Below are 18,951 nucleotides of genomic sequence, written 5' to 3'. Positions count from 1 at the left end.
TTTTCGCAAGGTAGCGCGGCCGTGACGAGGGAGACGGCATCGAAATGATTAGGGGAATCTCGTCCTGGCCCCGATCGTGGATTAAAGAAGGAACTTTGTTCGTTCAGAAAAAAAAGAAGGATGAACTTTGCGTCTTGTCACGGAGAATCTCGTGGCGATATATGGAGCTCTACTGTTCTCGATCAGGCTCGACGGCCACGATCCAAAAAAGAGGACTATTGTAGTACACTATACATTTGACAAGAAAGCGTCGGAAAACCCGGCAAAAGGAGCAGCGGACAGACGCTAGAAATAAAGCCCTAGCTAGCGAGTAGCGAGGCCTATACGATGACGATTGCTTTGGATGATGAGTGGCTTTGGAAGAATCCAAAGGCAACCCGGCCGGCCGGGGCTTGGAGAATCGAATCGGAGCCGGACGGGTAGACGCCGGCGGGAAGACAACACGCTGCACGTTGCGTACGCCCTGCCTGTTTTCGCGCTCGTTTCGTACGTTTTGCTCGTTCGTGCATGCGGCACGGAGGCCGTGGCGCCGTACTCCGCCGCGTTTGTCGGGCCGAATGTTTGCTGGGTTTGCTGGTGTGGCCGATTGACATTCGCGATCGGGCGCTGCTTTTCGCACACAGCTCGGAGCTCGAGATCGAGCTTGTGTTGAAATGCAAGCCATACTTTTTCTTACAGCACCAGTGCAGCTTTGACGCTAGATAGATCGAGTTGTTCGTTCTCACTTCTCGCGTGCTCGGCCGTAAATGTCACCGGTACAGTACGTACGGATCGTAAGTGCAGTGCTTCCCAAGTTATCCTCGGCAGTAACTTTGTGCGGCATCTACAGTCACGCATGCTTAACCAGTTTATAGATCCACACAACACGGTTCATGGTGTCCACACAACACGGTGACATGAATCACGACGAGATCGATGGCGCCAAGAGTAGCCAGCCACGCTGATTTTTTGCGAGTAGGTCGGTCGTATTCAGGACAGTGGTACCCGCGATCTCGGGACGAGGCTTTGGCCGGCACCCACCTAACGTAACCTGTGTCCAACGACCTGTCGGATCGCCGATCTGCAGGTACGAGTACACCTGGGCATTTCTCGGGCCGGGCCGGGTTTCGGGCCAAGCCCGAAAAAGCCCGAACCTAAATTCCCAGGCCCGAACCCGGCCCGGCCCGACCTTCGGGCTTACAAATCGGGCCCGAACCCGGCCCGAACATAGGAAAGCCCGGCCCGGCCCGACAAAGCCCGGCCCGAACTAGGCTTAGGTCGCGTTTCCTGCAAGCCCGAGCCCGGCCCGGCCCGACGTTCGGGCTCGGAAATCAGGCCCGAACCCGGCCCGACATGCAAGCCCGACCCGGCCCGGCCCGGGATTTTCGGGCCGGGCCGGGCCGTCCGGGCCGGGCTGCCCATGCCCAGCTGTAGGTACGACCGCCGACGGTACAGGCCGGAGACCGCTGCAGCAGTCCAGGGAGTGCGGTCCTGCACCCGCACCATTGCTAGCCCAGCGCGCTCGGCCCGTCCCACGAGGAGCTGACCCGGGCCGCAACCGCCAGGGCGGGCCGCAAGGCCCATGAAGATATCGCTTCGGACCGCAGGAAAGGCCACGGAAACAGCGAGACCTCTGCCGCGCCTCCTCGGCCCAGCAGCGCGTGTCGCGAGTAAAAAAAAAAGATCATCTTAGCCAGCGGCCACGTCCCACGTATACGACGCAACGCAACGCGGCAGGCAAAGAAGCACATCGCCGGTGATGCCATGGATATTCCACAACGACACCGACCTCGATTCCGCCCCACCGCCATCCGCAAAAGCCTCTTGTCCCGTTTTTTTTTCTTCGGCTGTCCTTCTCCAAGGAGGAAAAACACATCATGCGGGAAAGTTATGCCAGAGTCTAATTTTTCTTCACCGATTACTGTAGTCCGTAGCCGTACTATATTTTCCCTAAACAAGAAAAATTCAAGCATAAATTGAGACATTTTCTTGGAAAATTAGTACTCCCCGAAAAGAATACGGTTTATTCCGCCCTCCGAAAAGAATACGATACAGTTATTCCAGCTTCACTTCCTCTCCAAGTCGGTCTCGGCTTCCACCGGGCTGCCTGCCCGTGCCTTTATTCGCGCCTGCCCCACATCGGAGAAAACAATTCAGAAAGGAAAACACACCCAAACCCTAGAGCCCGCCGCTCCGCAATCCGCCCCCAAAACTAGCCTAGGGTTTTATGGATCTTAATTTCTACCTGCAGGTGCAAGGAATGCACTCGGACGTGGCCACCATGCGCAACACTACCATATGGCGCGAGGCGTCCCGCATCGTCTACGAAGAAGGTCCCCGAGCCTTCTGGAAAGGGAACCTTGTCACTATCGCACACCGGCTACCTTACTCCTCGATTAGTTTCTACGCGTACGAGAAATATAAATATGTAAGCACATGTGCTTTTTCTTTAAAATTTGGATGCCTACTCTGTATGATATTCACGGCATTTACTTAATTTGTTTAATGTTGGCGCGTGCAGTGGCTCCAGATGTTGCCTGGTCTCGACAAGAACAGTGGATTAGGTGCCGATGTTGGTGTCAGAATGCTAGGCGGTGGCTTGTCTGGGATAACGGCAGCTTCTATGACATACCCGCTCGACTTGGTACGGACACGTCTGGCTGCTCAGGTAAGCTGCTGTCACCAACTCTGTATTGAAATTTGCACAAGCTATTGTGAAATTTCCCACTGAAATGTCAAAATGTCCAGTTTCCAGTAACATGATTGATGATTCTCCTGGCCCAACAATTTTTTTTTTGATGATTCTCATTTCTTGCTAGAGAGAACTAATTCTTTTGGCACCTCTTGCCATGTCTTACGAAAACAAAACACGAACTCTTTGGTGTTAGTGTTCTTTACGTACTTAGCTTACTGCTGGATGTTGATAGATAATTGCCTGCAATATGACTAACCAATATATAGGGATGGGCCCATGCCAAACGCATAAAGATGGGATTCTGAACCCTTTTTCTTATTTGAATGATTACAGACGAACACAGCTTACTACAGGGGCATATCTCATGCTCTCTTTGCGATCTGCAGAGATGAGGGTCCCAGGGGGTTGTACAAGGGTCTTGGTGCCACTTTACTGGTATGGACATTTGGTATTTCTTTGATCTTCCAGTTTAATTAGCTTCTTTCTTTTGTTATGTCATTCGGTTATTCTTTGGAACACAGGGAGTAGGCCCCAGCATTGCGATAAGCTTCTCAGTTTATGAAACGCTGCGATCCCATTGGCTACTAGAGAGGTAAGTTGTACATGATACATGCTGGCTAAGTCACATCCATACAAATTCGTGTTAACTTTCATTATGTTAACCTTTGATTCAATACAGGCCATGTGATTCCCCAGTCTTGATCAGTTTGGCTTGTGGAAGTCTTTCCGGAATTGCATCATCAACTTGTAAGTGCTCTATAAAACAGACTGCCCTTTGTCAGAAGCTCTTTAATAATCTAGTAGTCCTGTTCACATTCTCTGAAGGCCCAGTTTCTAGTTGTAAATATGTTTTCTAATAAAAAGAAAGCTAAATACCTACATATCTTTAGGTAAAATAAATGTTATCAAGTCTATATACAGTGAATGGTATGTCTACCCTGTAAGGTTGTTACTTCAGAACTTAGAATATCATTTGTATTTTGAAGGCCTGGGTGACTGCACTTTTTTGATGAAAGTAGCTGTGGAGATTGGGAAATGCTGGTTAGCCTAATGATAAATAGGCAAAATCTGGTTAGGAAAACGGGATCATCATAATCATCTGCATGCCAAACACTAATAAGAAAGTTTCTGGAAAAGGAATGAAAGAAGGTCAAATGCTTATCTAAATATGAAATTTATCGCGAGAGATCCAACGAATTCATTTGTGAATCAAGAAATTACTTTCTTACTTGACAAGTTTTCATGTAGATGATAGCATTTTCATTTCTCACTTGACAGTAGCATAATCCTTCAAATCTGGTCAATTGATTTTGTGTGGGACAAGAAGGAACAAGTACCTTATTACTGGGTCATTTCTGAACTGTCTTATGGTCCTGTCAAACTCAGTGAACTTTGTTTTGATGATTTGCCTTTGTTATATTCCAGTTACATTTCCGTTGGATCTTGTAAGACGCCGCAAGCAGCTGGAAGGTGCAGGCGGGAGGGCTAATGTCTACAAGACAGGACTATTTGGAACATTCACGCATATTGTCCGCACAGAAGGTTATAAAGGATTGTACAGAGGGATCTTGCCTGAGTACTGCAAAGTGGTTCCGAGTGTTGGCCTCATTTTTATGACGTATGAGACACTGAAGTCAATGTTCACAGGAGGGGCATCAGATGAATAGATTTTGTCTGATCGTGCTTGACAGTTTTGATACTTGGGCCCAAATAGTACTGGAGTCTGATTAGGGAGGGAAAGAGATGACTTTGTAGTATATGTTAGAATTTAGGTGGTGCTAAATTTTGGATTTGATAACTTAATATCACTGGATGGTATTTATGTCTACAGATCTTGTAGTGCACCCAAGAGGATTTAGTGACTACCGTAGGTCTTCCAAAATTTTGCTGTCCACCGTTGTTTTGTGTATGTTGACATTTTTTTGCTTGTAATGGTACATGTGGCTGTTGTCTTCAGCCTGATGACCTTTCGTACCTCTGGAATACGGCCTCTGATATAATTCATGTTCTTAACAGTGAGGTTATGACCTGTGACGCATGAGTTTGGTTGTGATTGTGAATAGTCTTGTTATTTAGTCTCCCAGATATGGATCATGCATCTATTTGATTTTTTGCCAAATGTTGTACCTCAACTGTAGGATGCCAAAGATGCATTAATTTTTTCGGTTGGGCACTTTCCTTGTTAGTGTGGTCTTCTCTTGTGTTAAACTTTCTGATGTATTAATGGTGAAAAGTTATTGGGTTAACACTGTAAGGAACTCTCAACTTCCTCCTACCTCATTCTCAGAGCAGTGGCAATATCTTATATCGAAGGCTGTTTATACATTTGTTTCTTATTCAGTATCAGACAGTTGCCCTTTTACCACAAAATATGAAAGAAGTGAAGACAATTACAGAACTTCACTGAATAGATATGCCAATGTGTTCTTTGCTGGAGTGGCACACCAGCATCAGTGCCTGGTGTATCAACTGCGCGAACTGATACACAAGGTGGCTGTCCCATGAAGGTAAGAATTGTCTGGTTCCTTCTCTGACTTGCACTTTTAACAATGCAGAAAGAATGTAAAGGTGCTGACTGGTGCTAATGAATAGGTTAGTGAGGCCTGCTTAAGAGGTGTCGGATTTGAGGTAAACGAGTTTCCTGTAAGTCTGCTAAATTAGGATACTTGTCCTTTTTCTTTTCTCTGCATCACCTGAAGGATGCTCATTTTTTTGCGCAGACCAATAACAAATAACTTAATTTGCACACATAGTACATTGATACATACATAAAGAAATACCTCAATACATTAGCATGGGTAATACTGCGAGTTACATTGGTGTTATGTCATCTTATTACACCTGCCATCCTGTTACTTCGAGCAAATGCAACTTCTTTTCTGATTCACTCTGACATGACCCCTCAGAAAACGCAAGGTCATGAAATATGAATCCTTGTGTAGCACATTCATCTCCTTATGTATGTGCGTATGATCCCTACATTTCTGGATATGGACATTTGTGTTTCCTTCAAGTGTTATTACACAGGAAAACCCCCGGTTAAGCGTATATGGTTCAGTGTCTGGCGAAGGCCATACTTGTTGACAGCTTTATAGGCAGTTCTGAAACCATCGCCATATGCTTCTGAAGTGTCATTCGCGATCTGATGCCTGAAGAACTCGCCAAGCTTCTTCTCGGTGTGAGATATTCCTCCCTTCTTGGACGATGGTGGTCGATATGAGGACGATGAAGAAGAAGCATAAGATGATGAAGGATGAGCGTGTCTTGTAGAAGCTGGGAGAATCTCCGCCTCCAGCCACAGGTAAGACATGACTTGACATATACCTTCCTCAACCTCTGGGCTTAGGTTTCGGTAACCTGAAGTAACCGTTATACACAGAGTTCATAAGTCAGATCAGAGTACATAACAATGCCCGCAGAGGGCTCAGATAAGTACAAAGTGTTTGTACAAGTACCTTTGAGGCGCAACCACCCATGCATCAGTTCACGGGCAAGGATGGACCCAGTTAGTAACCTGCAATTATGTGGAGAATATTTTGATTCATAAATATCATGCACTGGTCAAAGAATGCCAAATAACTCCCAACAATTTAATCTGATCTAAGTGCCCAGTCTCAGTGAAGAATGAACTCACCTGGGGAGTCCATACAAGACAAGAATTGCAGTGACTTCACATCTCCGAGTCAGCTTCTGTGGTTGAGTTCTCATATCTAGTAATCTATGTCCACCAATCCTGGGCCTTTTAAGTATCTGAGAAACCAAAACCACAAAGAGTCAAAAGAATGATCCACTGAATATTTTGATGCCTAAAAGATGATTTAGGTTGAGAGATTGTACTTACACTGGTCACTGTCTGCTCCTCCGAGAGACACAGGCCTCTTGTTTCAGGCATGTGGTGAGGACCCTGCAGAAGTGCTCATGATCATTAGTATTTGCAAAGACTGCGTGTCGAATACGCATCGATGGTTAACTGAATTAGAACTCACCCTGCACTCTCCTTCCATAGCTTCGTTGAGCGCTTGCCGTTCAACCAGGAGCATGGGTATTTGTTGGTCTAGTTTCATGTTCATCCCTTCGTAGTAGTCCCTAATAGAGTGGTACAGTGGTTGGCATTCACCGGTATCCATGACCGCAGAATCCAGGCATTCCATGCATAAACTGCGTCCGTCTCCCAACGACATGTACTTTGTGTTCCTTGGCTGGAGAATTGCACAAGATAAAAATGTGGTTAAAGTGACAATTCAAAAAACTATAAATGCAGGGACATCAGTATAAATGTTGCACAAGTTCAACTAACATATTTGCCGTAATTTCAAGCATTGGTCTCCTGACGATTTAATTTTCTCCAATCAACACGTGTTAGTAATTTTATATCTGGCGTTTATGGCATATACTGAGAAGGAACTCAGGAAGCTGTGAGCCAATGACTATGTGGATTTATAGGCAAAGACAGAAATGTTCAATTGAAGGGAAGACAAGAATGCAATTATTTCTTCACCATTTCCCACAAATAAGTACCTCCATTTTCTCACAGCTACAGCAACGAGGTGTGCGGTCAAGCTCATGGGAAGGGCAATACTTCTGTCCCCAGAATGGATGGGCTCTGTACTCTATCAAGCCTGCCCTGTTCGTCGCGATCTGCAGAAATACATGCATACAAAATAAGGCTTTGTTTGCAGGGGTGTTTCAGTGGAATGCTATCAATGCCATCTCTTCTACAAACCGAGTTCATGCAGAGATAAGTCTTACAAATTGAAGGCAGACATCACATTTTGGGTGGTGTAGCTCCTTGTAGCACAACTTGTGGTATGGTTCTGCACCTAGCAAGGTGAACTGGGAAACACAAAGATAAAGATAAATAGCTTGTTTGAAAGGCTTGTTTGAATTTGTAAAGGAAACAGTTCAATTTCCGCCAAATTCAGAAAAAAAAAACTCCAGTGTCCCGTTAAGGGGCCTATGAGAAGGGTAGGATGGTTATACCTCAGTTTCGCGGATAGGGTGGGTACAGGAAGAACAACGGAAGCACTGAGGATGCCAGTACATTCCCATGCAGCTCAAGTAATGGCCATGTCCTACCTCATGCTTGCAACCACCACAGACCCTACAGGATGCAGATGGCTTCTTCACACACGTGGTCTTATGATGCATTCATTCATTGGAGACAACAAAGTGACGAACAAAGGTAGCTAACCTGTGCGCTCTAGGCAAGGCCTGAGCGGGGCCATAAGGATTGTGAGGCATGTAAGGATTCATGTTCAGACTGTCTTGCATGGCCTTGGCAAGGTCTTCATCATTCTCTCCCTTATTATGATTTCGCTCTGCGTGGAATTCAATAGAAACGGCGCATTGTCAGTTTGTCATGAGAGTATGAGACAGATCAGAAAGGCGCGACTTTGAGATATTGTGGACAAGGTTTACATGGTAATGGTATATGCATGTACCTTTAGGGTGTTTGGCATCCTCTGCAAGAGAGAGCGCAATCTGACGGTCCAATTCTTCATTGTCAGGCCTAGGTGGCTCTTCCCTCTGCAGATAGCATAGAAAGAAAGCTTAAGGAACTGTTTGTTCCAGGATGGCACAACATATCTTAGCTTGTAAATGTATCAGTGAAATGAATGTGAGCCATGAAAGGGAATTTCATGAAGATATGCAAGAGCCGAATAAGAAAAATGATACTCTGGCAAGGAGAGGGTATCAGTACCTTCGGTCTGATCGGTTCATGTTGCCAGAGAGTGCTCTGTTCTCCCCCCATCACCCGAGGCCGCCGTCGGTTCGACTCCCCAGGCTTTGTCCCCTTCAAGAAATTGCAGAGCCACTTCATGAAGCTAGATCTCCTCTCTGTGTTCAGCAATGCTAACGTCAGTCTTCAGACAGGCCCAAGCAAAATACCAGCAGGATCTCACACAAGTGGCTGAAGCTGAACAGTGGAGAGCAACCTCCTAACAACCAATCCCTGTCAGGTGAAAGCAGGCACACAATAGGTATCTACTTGTATGCTTGTTTGGATATGAAACTTTCGAGCAACAATGGTTAGAAGAGGGGCTTTAGATCACAACACTTTTAGCTGAGCCTTGACTTGACCTTGTTGGATATTTTGGTGATCTAGGCTGCTCTCCTAGGTCAGATCTTTTTGGGTTGCTACAGTAGGGCGGTGCTACAGTAGCTACAGTAAGGCGGCACTACAGTAACGCTACAGTAAATGGCCACCTATCCCTATGTGGTGTCTTGATCGGAGACATCGATTTTGATCCAACGGTGCTGGTTCCCCTAGTGCATAGTGCTAAACATATATAAAGGGGTCAAATGACCTAGAAGAGGAGAGGTGAACACACACGGCTACTGCTCTTAGCTCTCTCTCACACTCTCTCACTCAAACTAAGCCACCGATCAGGCTAGCACTAAAAAGGCACTGGGAAGAACCTAGCACAAATTGCTCCATCCTGGTGTGAGCAATTAAACAAGAGGAGGCATGGCATCATCTTCAGACCAAGGTATTTCTAATCTTATTCTTTTGTGGCTCAAACTAGAGCTAGTTGATCCTGCTGGATCCAACAATGGTATCAGAGCATCTAGCTCTTAAGTTTGAGCCCTCTTATGTTAAGATTCATGCTTGATTTATCAAGCCAAGATCAAGATCAAGGGCATATGCACATACCCATGTGTTTATGTTGTCACCAAGTCAAGGCATATGCCCAAGTTGCCTCTGTGAAAGAATTTTATGCTTATGTTTAAAGGCTGTTCTTCCTGGTTATTAATCATGCCTTAAGTTTAAGCCCTGTTTTTCCACACTCTAAGCCCTAACAGATTATGTGACACTCTAGGGTTTCAATTTGAGCTATTAACTAAAGGAATTAAAGCCCTTATGTTAAATTCCTATTTTTTCCAGAAACCCTAGAAATTGTTTTTCCTCCTTTCCCCTCCTCAATTATGAACTTTTGGTTTCAGATTGATTAAGATTTAAGGGGAAATAAGTTAATTATGCATAAATCTTGATGTTTTTTTTCCCAATCCGAAACCCTAAAGTGATGAAATTTTCCCCTATTTTGATGTTTATGGTTTCGGCTAAGTGTGAATTGAAGTGGGGATGGATTGATTTGATGCCGTGATCAACCCTAAAGCAAAATCCCCAATTTACCGAAACCCTAAATCATGAAATTCCCCATTTTGGAGGAACCCTAACCCTAACTTAAGAATCATGGCGGTGGAATTTACCTTATGGGTGTCGTCGCCGTCGCTGGCCACGGCGGCGCCGGTGCCACCATTTAATGATGGCGGTTCTGCCCGGGCATGTACCCGAGCAAACCTGCCGACCACCGCACCGGGCCCTGGCGTTCCTTCCTCGCGCGCACGTCGCCGTTGAAGGCCGCCGCGGTGCCGGACTTGCGCTGGCGGTCGACGCTGTCGCGGGGACGCCCGCACGCGTTCACTCGCCTCGCGCAGGGTGCCGTCCAGAGCCGCTCGACGGAGCTGCGCGCTGGCCAAAGCTGCACGCAACTCCGGCGAGAGGGCCTAGATGACGCCGAGTCTTCTTCCCCGTCGCGTGGTACTCGCCGCCGCTGTCGCTTGGTCGCTCGGCGTTGCCGCCGCTGTCGGGAGAGGAGAGGAGGAAATGAAATAGGCTAGGGTTTCACGGGGGCCAGGCGACGGCGGGCTGGTTTTGTTCCAGCTGCAGTCGTTCCTGGCCGTCGGATTGCATCCGACGGTCCAGGTCGTCCTGGCACGTTGCTAATGGGCCAAGGCCCGGGGAGGGGATCAGGGGGAGTTAAAGTGCTGGGCTGGGCCAATTTTGGCCCAGTTCAGCAGGATTATTATGCTAATAATAAAAATAAAAAAAAATAAAAATTAGGGCTGAAATAAATATCTTTTCAGGGCTATTTTTCTGGATAAATTGATTATGCTTATTATGTTTATTTTAGGCCACAATTTTAATTGTCATGCTTAGTTAATTTACATGTTGATATTACTTTTATTATTTAGTTCATTTATGATTAATGAATTATGGTGATATTTATCACTATAATTATTATGTGATAATGCTTTCACTGCAAAATAAAGTTTATGGATCCTCAAATAAAGTGTGGTTTTATGCCTTGTCATTCTGACCAAAGTTGTTTGACGGGCATTTTAACTGCAAAATTCTTTTATTGGTCTGTTTCACTTAGCCAAAGCTGATGTGAACTGGGTCGGTAAAAGAAAATAATGAATGAGGATCATTAATGTGTGGCTTCTATTTATCAATTTGGCCAAAGCTAATTGATGAATATTTGTCCACAAAATTTTGTTGTTCATTTTCATCTCTGGCCAAAGCTGATTTGAATTAGATCAATAAAATTTAATGATGATTATGATGATGCTTACTAAAGCATTTTGAATTTTTCTTTTGCAGCAACTAATGTCTCTAATATTGCTGGAATGCTAAATGGCATCGAACAGCTAAATGGCAGCAATTATGTCACATGGAAGGAGAAGCTTGAGATCACTATGGCCTTACTCAATATTGATTATGCTCTCCTTAATGATCCTCCTGAGGTGCCTAAAGAAAATAATGAAAATTATGAAGCCCTCAAGAAGGAATATGACATTATTAAGGCTAAGTGGGATGACTCTAATCGCAAGTGCCTTATGATGATAAAGGGCTCCATTACACAGAGTATGAGGGGAGCCCTTCCTGATTGTGAGACAGCAAAAGGGTACTTTGCAAAAATTGAGCATCAATTTAAAGGGTCTTCTAAAGTTTATGCAACAAGTCTTATCAGAAGGCTAATTGATGAAAAATATGATCCCACTGGAAGTCTTCGAGAGCATATTATGAAAAAATGCAACATGGCCGCCAAACTAAAGTCAATGGAGATGGAAATCTCTAATGGTTTCCTCGTCCATTTTATTATGTCATCTTTGCCTCCCCAATTTGATCCATTTATGATCAACTATAATGCGATGGATGTTAAATGGGAGATTGATGAAATGATGGCGCGATGTGTGCAAGAAGAAGAAAGGCTTAAGGCTGACAGAATTGATCATGTTAATCAGTTTGGTCATTCACAAAAGAAGAAGTATAGAAAATTTGTGAATGAATATGTGAAGCCCAAGCCTTATAAGTTCAAGGAAAAAGGCCAATCCTCAAAAGGATCACAGCAAAAGAAGCCTGAAAAAGCGCCTAATGCTGAAGGAAATAATTCCAATGCTTGCCACTTTTGTGGAAAAGGTGGGCATAGGCGAAAGGATTGTTTTGGCTTCAAGAGATGGCTCAAAGAAAGAGGTACCGACATTATTACTGTTGTTGAAGAATCCCTTTATGTTAATTATGCCACCAATACTTGGTGGATTGATTCAGGTGCAACAATTCATGTTGTAAATTCGTTGCAGGGATTCAATATGAGGAAGACCCTAAAAAGAGGGGAAAGAACAATTAGAGTTGCTAATGGTGTTGAAGCTTATGCCGAGGCACTTGGAGACTTCACTCTTACACTTCATGGCGGTTTTAAGCTTCAGCTAAATAATGTTCTTTATGTACCCTCGATGAAACGGAATTTAGTTTCCGTCTCATGTTTAGATGATGATAGTTATGAGTGTCACTTTGGGAATAAGCAGTGTATAATTATGTATGACAATAATAATGTTGGCCTTGCCTGTCGACACGACAAACTTTATGTAATTTCCCTTTGTGATGATATAAATAATGTGGGTTCTACCTCAAATATAAATGTCGGTACCAAACGCAAACGTAATGATAATGAGACTTCTTCGAAATTATGGCACTATCGTTTAGGCCATATTTCGAGGGGGAGGATTGAGCGTCTCATTAAAGATCAAGTTCTTCCTTCTCTTGATTTTTCCGATGCGGATATTGATCATTGTATCGATTGCATCAAAGGAAAATATGCCAAGAAAATTAAGAAAGGTGCAAACCGAAGCACGGGAGTTTTGGAATTAATTCATACGGATATATGTGGTCCGTTTAATGTGAGATCGGTGGACGGTTATAATTCATTCATAACGTTCACTGATGACTTCTCCCGTTATGGATATATTTATCAAATCAAAGAAAAATCAGAGGCATTAGACAAGTTCAAGATTTTCAAAGTTGAAGTTGAAAATCAATGTAATAAAAGAATTAAAGTTGTAAGATCAGATCGTGGTGGTGAATACTACGCAGACATGCAACTTATGGTCAAATTCCTGGACCATTTGAAAAATTCTTACAGGAAAATGGCATTGCCGCCCGATTTCAAGACTGGTGAACCTCAGCAAAACGGGGTGGCTGAAAGGAGAAACCGCACACTTATGGATATGGTGCGGAGTATGTTAAGCCACTCCACTTTACCGGTGAATTTATGGATGGAAGCCCTTAAAACAGCAGCACATATTCTTAACAGGGTTCCCAGTAAATCGGTGCCCAAAACACCGTATGAATTATGGACTGGGAAAAAGCCAACCCTGAATTATTTTCATGTATGGGGCTGTCCTGCTGAAGCAAGGATTTTTAATCCGGTTATGGGAAAATTAGACCCCAAGACAGCCAGTTGCCATTTTATTGGTTATCCTGACAAATCTAAAGCATATCGATTTTATTGTCCAAATCAGACAACAAAATTTGTTGAAACAAGACACGCTGTGTTCTTGGAAAGTGATATGATGAGGGGGAGCATGACTCCCAGAAAAATAGTCTTGGAGGAAAAACAGGAATATGTCCCGATGCCTGTAATCCAAGAGCCAGTGTTTCCAGTACATACTGAAATTGCACCTCAAGTTTCAGCTCATGTAGCTGATGGTGCTCACATAACTGGACAACAAAAGGACCAAGGACAGCAATTACGAGTGTATTCAAGAAGGCAACGTGCTGCTAATACAACACCTGCTGATACACCGGTGACTGTCCCAGATGTCACATTTAATGATGCTTTTGTTGAAAATAATCAGCAGTCTCAAACTGTTATTAATGTGCCGAATAATGAGCCTCTTAGAAGGTCACAGCGGGCTAGAAAGCCTGCTATTCCTGATGATTATCTCACCTACATGAGTGAGGATACAAATGAGCCAGTGTTGGATAATGATCCCACCTCATTTAAGGAGGCTATGGAAAGTGAATATTCGTCTAAATGGCTTGATGCTATGAAAGATGAAATGAAGTCCATGAGCACTAATGATGTATGGGACTTAGTAGAAATCCCTGAAGGAGCCAAAACAGTTGGATGCAAATGGGTCTATAAGACCAAACGTGACTCCAAGGGTGATATCGAAAGGTTTAAAGCAAGGCTTGTGGCAAAAGGATTCACTCAAAGAGAAGGGATTGATTATAATGAAACTTTTTCACCCGTCTCTTCCAAAGATTCATTCAGAATAATTATGGCACTCGTGGCTCATTATGATTTAGAGCTACATCAGATGGATGTCAAAACGGCATTTCTAAATGGTGACTTACATGAAGATGTTTACATGGCACAACCGGAAGGTTTTGTTATGGAAGAAAATAAACATTTAGGATGTCATCTGAAGAAATCCATCTATGGTTTGAAACAAGCATCAAGAGAGTGGTATCTCAAATTTGATCAAGTCATAAAGAAATTTGGCTTTAAGGAAAATAAGAAGGACAATTGTGTTTATGTTAAGTTCAGGGGGAGTAATTTTATCTTCCTGATATTATATGTTGATGACATACTCTTGGCCAGCAGTGATAAAAATATGTTGATGGAGACCAAGAGGTTCCTGTCTTCAAAGTTTGATATGAAAGATCTCGGTGAAGCAACTTATGTTTTAGGAATTGAAATTCACCGGGATAGATCCAGAGGGATCTTGGGGCTATCTCAGAGAGCATATATTGAAAAGGTACTGAAAAAGTACAATATGTATAAGTGCTCAGCCTACTTTGCTCCTATTGTTAAGGGCGATAAATTTGGGACTTTCCAGTGCCCAAGAAATAATTATGAATCTGCGCAGATGAAGTCAATTCCTTATGCCTCAATTGTTGGGAGTATTATGTATGCACAAGTGTGCACTCGCCCTGATTTAGCTTTTGTGACCGGGATGCTTGCGTATATCAGTCCAATCCAGTGTCCGGATCATCGAAGGCTGCTAAAAAGGTCTTGCGTTATTTGCAAGGTACTAAAGGCCTCATGCTTACTTATGAGAAATCTGATAACCTCGAAATAGTGGGTTATTCAGATGCTGATTTTGCGGGGTGTGTTGATACTAAGAAATCCACATCAGGTTATATCTTCACCCTTGCAAAAGGAGCTATATCATGGAAAAGCTCAAAGCAAGCATCCTTTGCATCGTCGACAATGCAGCAGAATTTGTAGCATGTTATGAGGCAACCGGGCAGGCGGTATGGTTGAAGAATTTTATCCCGGAACTAAGAGTGATTGACAAGATTTCCAGGCCTCTCACTCTATCTTTGCGATAATCAACCCGCAGTGATCTATGCGAGTAACAACAAGTCAAGTGCAGCTGGCAAATTTATTGACATTAAGTATCTTGTTGTGAAAGATAGAATCCAGGATCAAACAATAGATATCAAGTACATTAGTACTAAGTTTATGTTAGCGGATCCGCTCACGAAAGGCTTGCCACCCAGCGTATTTAGAGAGCATGTTGCCGGCATGGGTTTGGTTGAAAGCTTTTAATCCTGGAGAAGTTGGAACTATTATGGCACCATCTCCCCAAAAGGGGCTCATTTTGAGATCGGATGGGAACCATAGTCACTTGGTTTAGCAGTACTTAATTGACTGTTGTAACCTATTGTCTTGGTGTACCATTTTATCGAAAGATGAGTCTGTAATATTTATGATGTTTATGTAAAGAATTATGTAAATTAAGTTAATATATGATGTGAATAAAGTTTATGGAGCTCATAAATTAAAGAGGTTCATTTTGATATGAAGTAATGTGCTATAGTCACTAGATTAAATGGTACCTAACAGACCATTATAATCTTTTCGTCCTAGTGCATTATTTTGTTAAAAAAAATGAGCTTATAATGATCAGCCTTACGATCAAGGGGGAGAATGTTGGATATTTTGGTGATCTAGGCTGCTCTCCTAGGTCAGATCTTTTTGGGTTGCTACAGTAGGGCGGTGCTACAGTAGCTACAGTAAGGCGGCACTACAGTAACGCTACAGTAAATGGCCACCTATCCCTATGTGGTGTCTTGATCGGAGACATCGATTTTGATCCAACGGTGCTGGTTCCCCTAGTGCATAGTGCTAAACATATATAAAGGGGTCAAATGACCTAGAAGAGGAGAGGTGAACACACACGGCTACTGCTCTTAGCTCTCTCTCACACTCTCTCACTCAAACTAAGCCACCGATCAGGCTAGCACTAAAAAGGCACTGGGAAGAACCTAGCACAAATTGCTCCATCCTGGTGTGAGCAATTAAACAAGAGGAGGCATGGCATCATCTTCAGACCAAGGTATTTCTAATCTTATTCTTTTGTGGCTCAAACTAGAGCTAGTTGATCCTGCTGGATCCAACAGACCTTAGATTACTACGGGCAGGGATTGGTTGACTTTACAAGCCCCAAAGTCAGGACTATGAGTTAGTGACATGCGGGGCCAACATATGTGGGGTCCACATGGCAGTGTCTCAAAGTTACCCCAAAGTCAGCAGGCCAAAGTTAGCCAATCTTAATCTCAGTCAACTTGTAAAGTTACCCCAAAGTCAGCAGGCCAAAGTTAGCCAATCTTAATCTCAGTCAACTTGTAATGCATAGGCTAGAGTTGTAAAGAAAGCAGCTCTGAACTTTCATGAACTGACAGTTACCAATTTCAGTAATTATGTGATATGCAGACTAATGTAATTTTCTTGTTCAGCACCATGGTTAAATATTTAACTTTTATTATGAGACGTTTAATTGGAACACCATCATTATATTGAAAAAAGGCCAGGTGTCAAATACCTGCATTGAACAGGATCAAGAAACACAGGGACAGAACACCATAGGAAATTGCTTGGGTTGCTAACATGATCGCCTCTACACCGTGCTAATCACAGCGATATATCTTCCTTTTCAGTCCTAGCACCAATTCGTTCACCGACGGCAACGCAGACGTGATGAGGTTCAGGAGGTTCAGTCACTATCTTGGTGGACCTGAGTTTATCCTGGATTGTAAGAGTCAGTTTCAGTCTAATAATGTTGATTCAGCAGAGCCATTGCTGCATTGATTGATTGCAACACCATTTGCTCCACGCCATTTGCATGCCTGGGCAAGCTCTATTGTAAAGAAACTCGCCTTCAGGGAATAGCACATGATGTGGCCGGTCTAATGGATATCATCCTCAAATAAGTGCTTGTAAGATGGGCTGTTAGCCGGCACATCAATCAATCGCTAGGTCGAAGTTTGCCGATGTGGATAGACTAAAACTCCCATTTAAACCGATTGCGTCCCACGGCATGCAACTACAATTTTGTACTAGAAAGATATATAGATGAAAAATTCATCTCGCCTTTCCTCAATTCGCTTCCTTTTATGTTAAATGGATCGCCGACAGTTTATATCCAGTACTGTTTAAAGTCCAGACAAGGCAACTATTCATATGTAAAGGCGGCAAGCAAAAGGTAAATCTGGTTGAGACAGGACAAGGACGAACTGTGCTAGGCTAACGACGGGTACTGCTGTAGTACGTAAAAATCTTGGAGTAATAGCCATAGAAACACGAACAGAATTTCAACGACGAGGCATGACGACGGCAACGGTAAGAAACTCAAGAAGATAAATAGCTTGACGATCAGAGGAGTTCTTATTACCGTGGCTGCACTGCTCAGAGGTCCTCGGGGCGTAGCCCATCTACACAGGAACCACCGGTGCTCCAAGATAGCATATATACACACAGGCGCACGGCGCAGATGGCAGACGACGAGGAGGAATAACGGCGGAGAACTTGGCGGTGTCAAGAACGACGGCGGCGATCACGATGTTTGCGGGAAGCAGGCGAGGAGGATCGGAGGATCGAGAGGCGAGTTGAGCTGCAAATTGCAATGGACGGAGGAGGGGAGGAGGGGGTGCTTAAGTTCTTGGAGAATAAAGGCTAGCTAGGTGGTGGTGGAGTTGGCCGCGACAGAAAGGAAAGGATTGAGGGTGAAGCGAAGGGCGGCCGGGGGAGGGGAAAGGAGAGATTCGTTGTGTCAACGGGAATGTATGCCCCCGCGTTTGGCTTTTCGACATTATTTTTTCTTGATGCTCTGTAGAAACGCGCGCGGGGGCGGCCGGGCGGGCGGGAGGGGGAGCGAGAGCAAGCACGGGGGCGATGCGGGAAGAGTACGCTTGCTCGGAATTCTTTCTTCCAGGGAACTGAAAAAGGGTCACTGAAAGCTGGCGCTGCCGTCGTCGTACCTGCAAGCGCGCGCGGCCTTGTGGCGCCGAGCTCTTTCGGTTGGAGCGCGCGTGCTGGACGAGCTTGCATGGTCACGCCGCAGGCGAAGGATGGTGTGTTTGGGCCATGTTGCTCTACAGGGAGGTGCATTGGCAACCTAATTTCAGCCCAAAGAGTTTACGAGTCCAATCGCGCCGCATTTTCCAGCGTGACCCGATTAAAATTTGACACGTGGCATTTTATTTATTTTTGCAAAAACACAAAGTTGTCAGTGAGTTGTTGGATCGGGAAATTGGAGGGTTGTGGTTGCCCCATTTCAGAATCATAGATTTCTGACATTCACGAGATTGAAAAAGTTCGAAAGTAACACATGCAAACTGTTGATCGAGGTTTCCATTCAACAAGACCTCCTTGAGAGAGAGGTAAGGAGGAGAAAACCATAGTCACCATTAGCGGTTGTGTGTGAGAGCAAGACTGTCGGAGGGTGAGAGAACATGCTATAACACCACAACCAAGTGACAAGAGAGAAAGAAAAAGGAGATGTAATTCTTAGCTAGAATTTTAAGATCCGACTCTGCCTGCAAGCTGGTGATTGGAGGCCCAAACGTGTTTGGATTGGTTCCAACCTTGATGCGCTTGTTCCTTATTTCGAGTATTTCGTTCTGGTTAGCTAGTTTGATATTTAGGCCAGTGGAGCATCAGATTCGGGTTTCGGCCCTCCGCGTTGCTCCCCGCGGGCGACGGGAGGGCGACTAACCCTAGTGCTCGAGCTCCCCTCCGCCCCTCCCCGCCGCCGCCGTCGGCGCAGGCCGCCAGGCAAAGCCCGCCCGGTGCCGGCGGCGGAGGCCGTCCCTTACCCGCGCGCTAGGCAGGGAGGCGCGGGGGCTCTCTTCGGCCAGCGGCGGTGCCTCATGGTGGTCAAGGTTTCGGCGACGATGGCGCACCGTGGGTGGCGCAGCTCCG

The 18,951-nt window shown here is 44.7% G+C and overlaps 3 protein-coding genes across 5 annotated transcripts; 2 read left to right on the top strand and 1 right to left on the bottom strand.

Annotated features, from left to right (window-relative positions):
- The first annotated feature begins 2,210 nt into the window (after positions 1–2,210).
- LOC127344470 (uncharacterized) lies at positions 2,211–4,703 on the top strand. Its single transcript, XM_051370759.1, has 6 exons — positions 2,211–2,407; positions 2,501–2,647; positions 3,008–3,109; positions 3,196–3,266; positions 3,354–3,421; positions 4,100–4,703. The coding sequence occupies exons 1-6, from the start codon at positions 2,240–2,242 to the stop codon at positions 4,339–4,341; spliced, it is 798 nt and encodes a 265-aa protein (XP_051226719.1). The 5' UTR covers positions 2,211–2,239; the 3' UTR covers positions 4,342–4,703.
- A 736-nt stretch (positions 4,704–5,439) lies between these two features.
- On the bottom strand, positions 5,440–17,741 carry LOC127344471 (LIM domain-containing protein HDR3). Of its 3 annotated transcripts, none has more exons than XM_051370761.2 (12): positions 17,423–17,741; positions 8,376–8,512; positions 8,116–8,200; positions 7,866–7,992; positions 7,655–7,775; positions 7,424–7,507; positions 7,193–7,312; positions 6,661–6,873; positions 6,516–6,578; positions 6,309–6,424; positions 6,130–6,188; positions 5,440–6,031 (listed from the first exon to the last, which is right to left on the bottom strand). In XM_051370761.2, the coding sequence occupies exons 1-12, from the start codon at positions 17,460–17,462 to the stop codon at positions 5,694–5,696; spliced, it is 1,503 nt and encodes a 500-aa protein (XP_051226721.1). In that variant the 5' UTR covers positions 17,463–17,741; the 3' UTR covers positions 5,440–5,693. The 3 variants fall into 3 exon arrangements, with proteins under 3 accessions (XP_051226721.1, XP_051226722.1, XP_051226723.1); XM_051370762.2 differs by having other exon boundaries at positions 8,376–8,627; positions 17,423–17,740; XM_051370763.2 differs by having other exon boundaries at positions 8,376–8,613; positions 17,423–17,740.
- Positions 9,084–12,378, top strand: LOC139838600 (uncharacterized). Its single transcript, XM_071828499.1, has 3 exons — positions 9,084–9,165; positions 11,061–11,933; positions 12,041–12,378. Exons 1-3 carry the CDS (start codon positions 9,144–9,146, stop codon positions 12,085–12,087), a joined length of 942 nt encoding a protein of 313 aa, XP_071684600.1. The 5' UTR covers positions 9,084–9,143; the 3' UTR covers positions 12,088–12,378.
- Positions 17,742–18,951: the final 1,210 nt, after the last annotated feature.

This window comes from Lolium perenne, chromosome 3, assembly GCF_019359855.2.
Source record: "Lolium perenne isolate Kyuss_39 chromosome 3, Kyuss_2.0, whole genome shotgun sequence".
Classification (NCBI taxonomy): Eukaryota; Viridiplantae; Streptophyta; class Magnoliopsida; order Poales; family Poaceae; genus Lolium; species Lolium perenne.
This window is presented reverse-complemented; position numbering and strand designations above follow the sequence as displayed.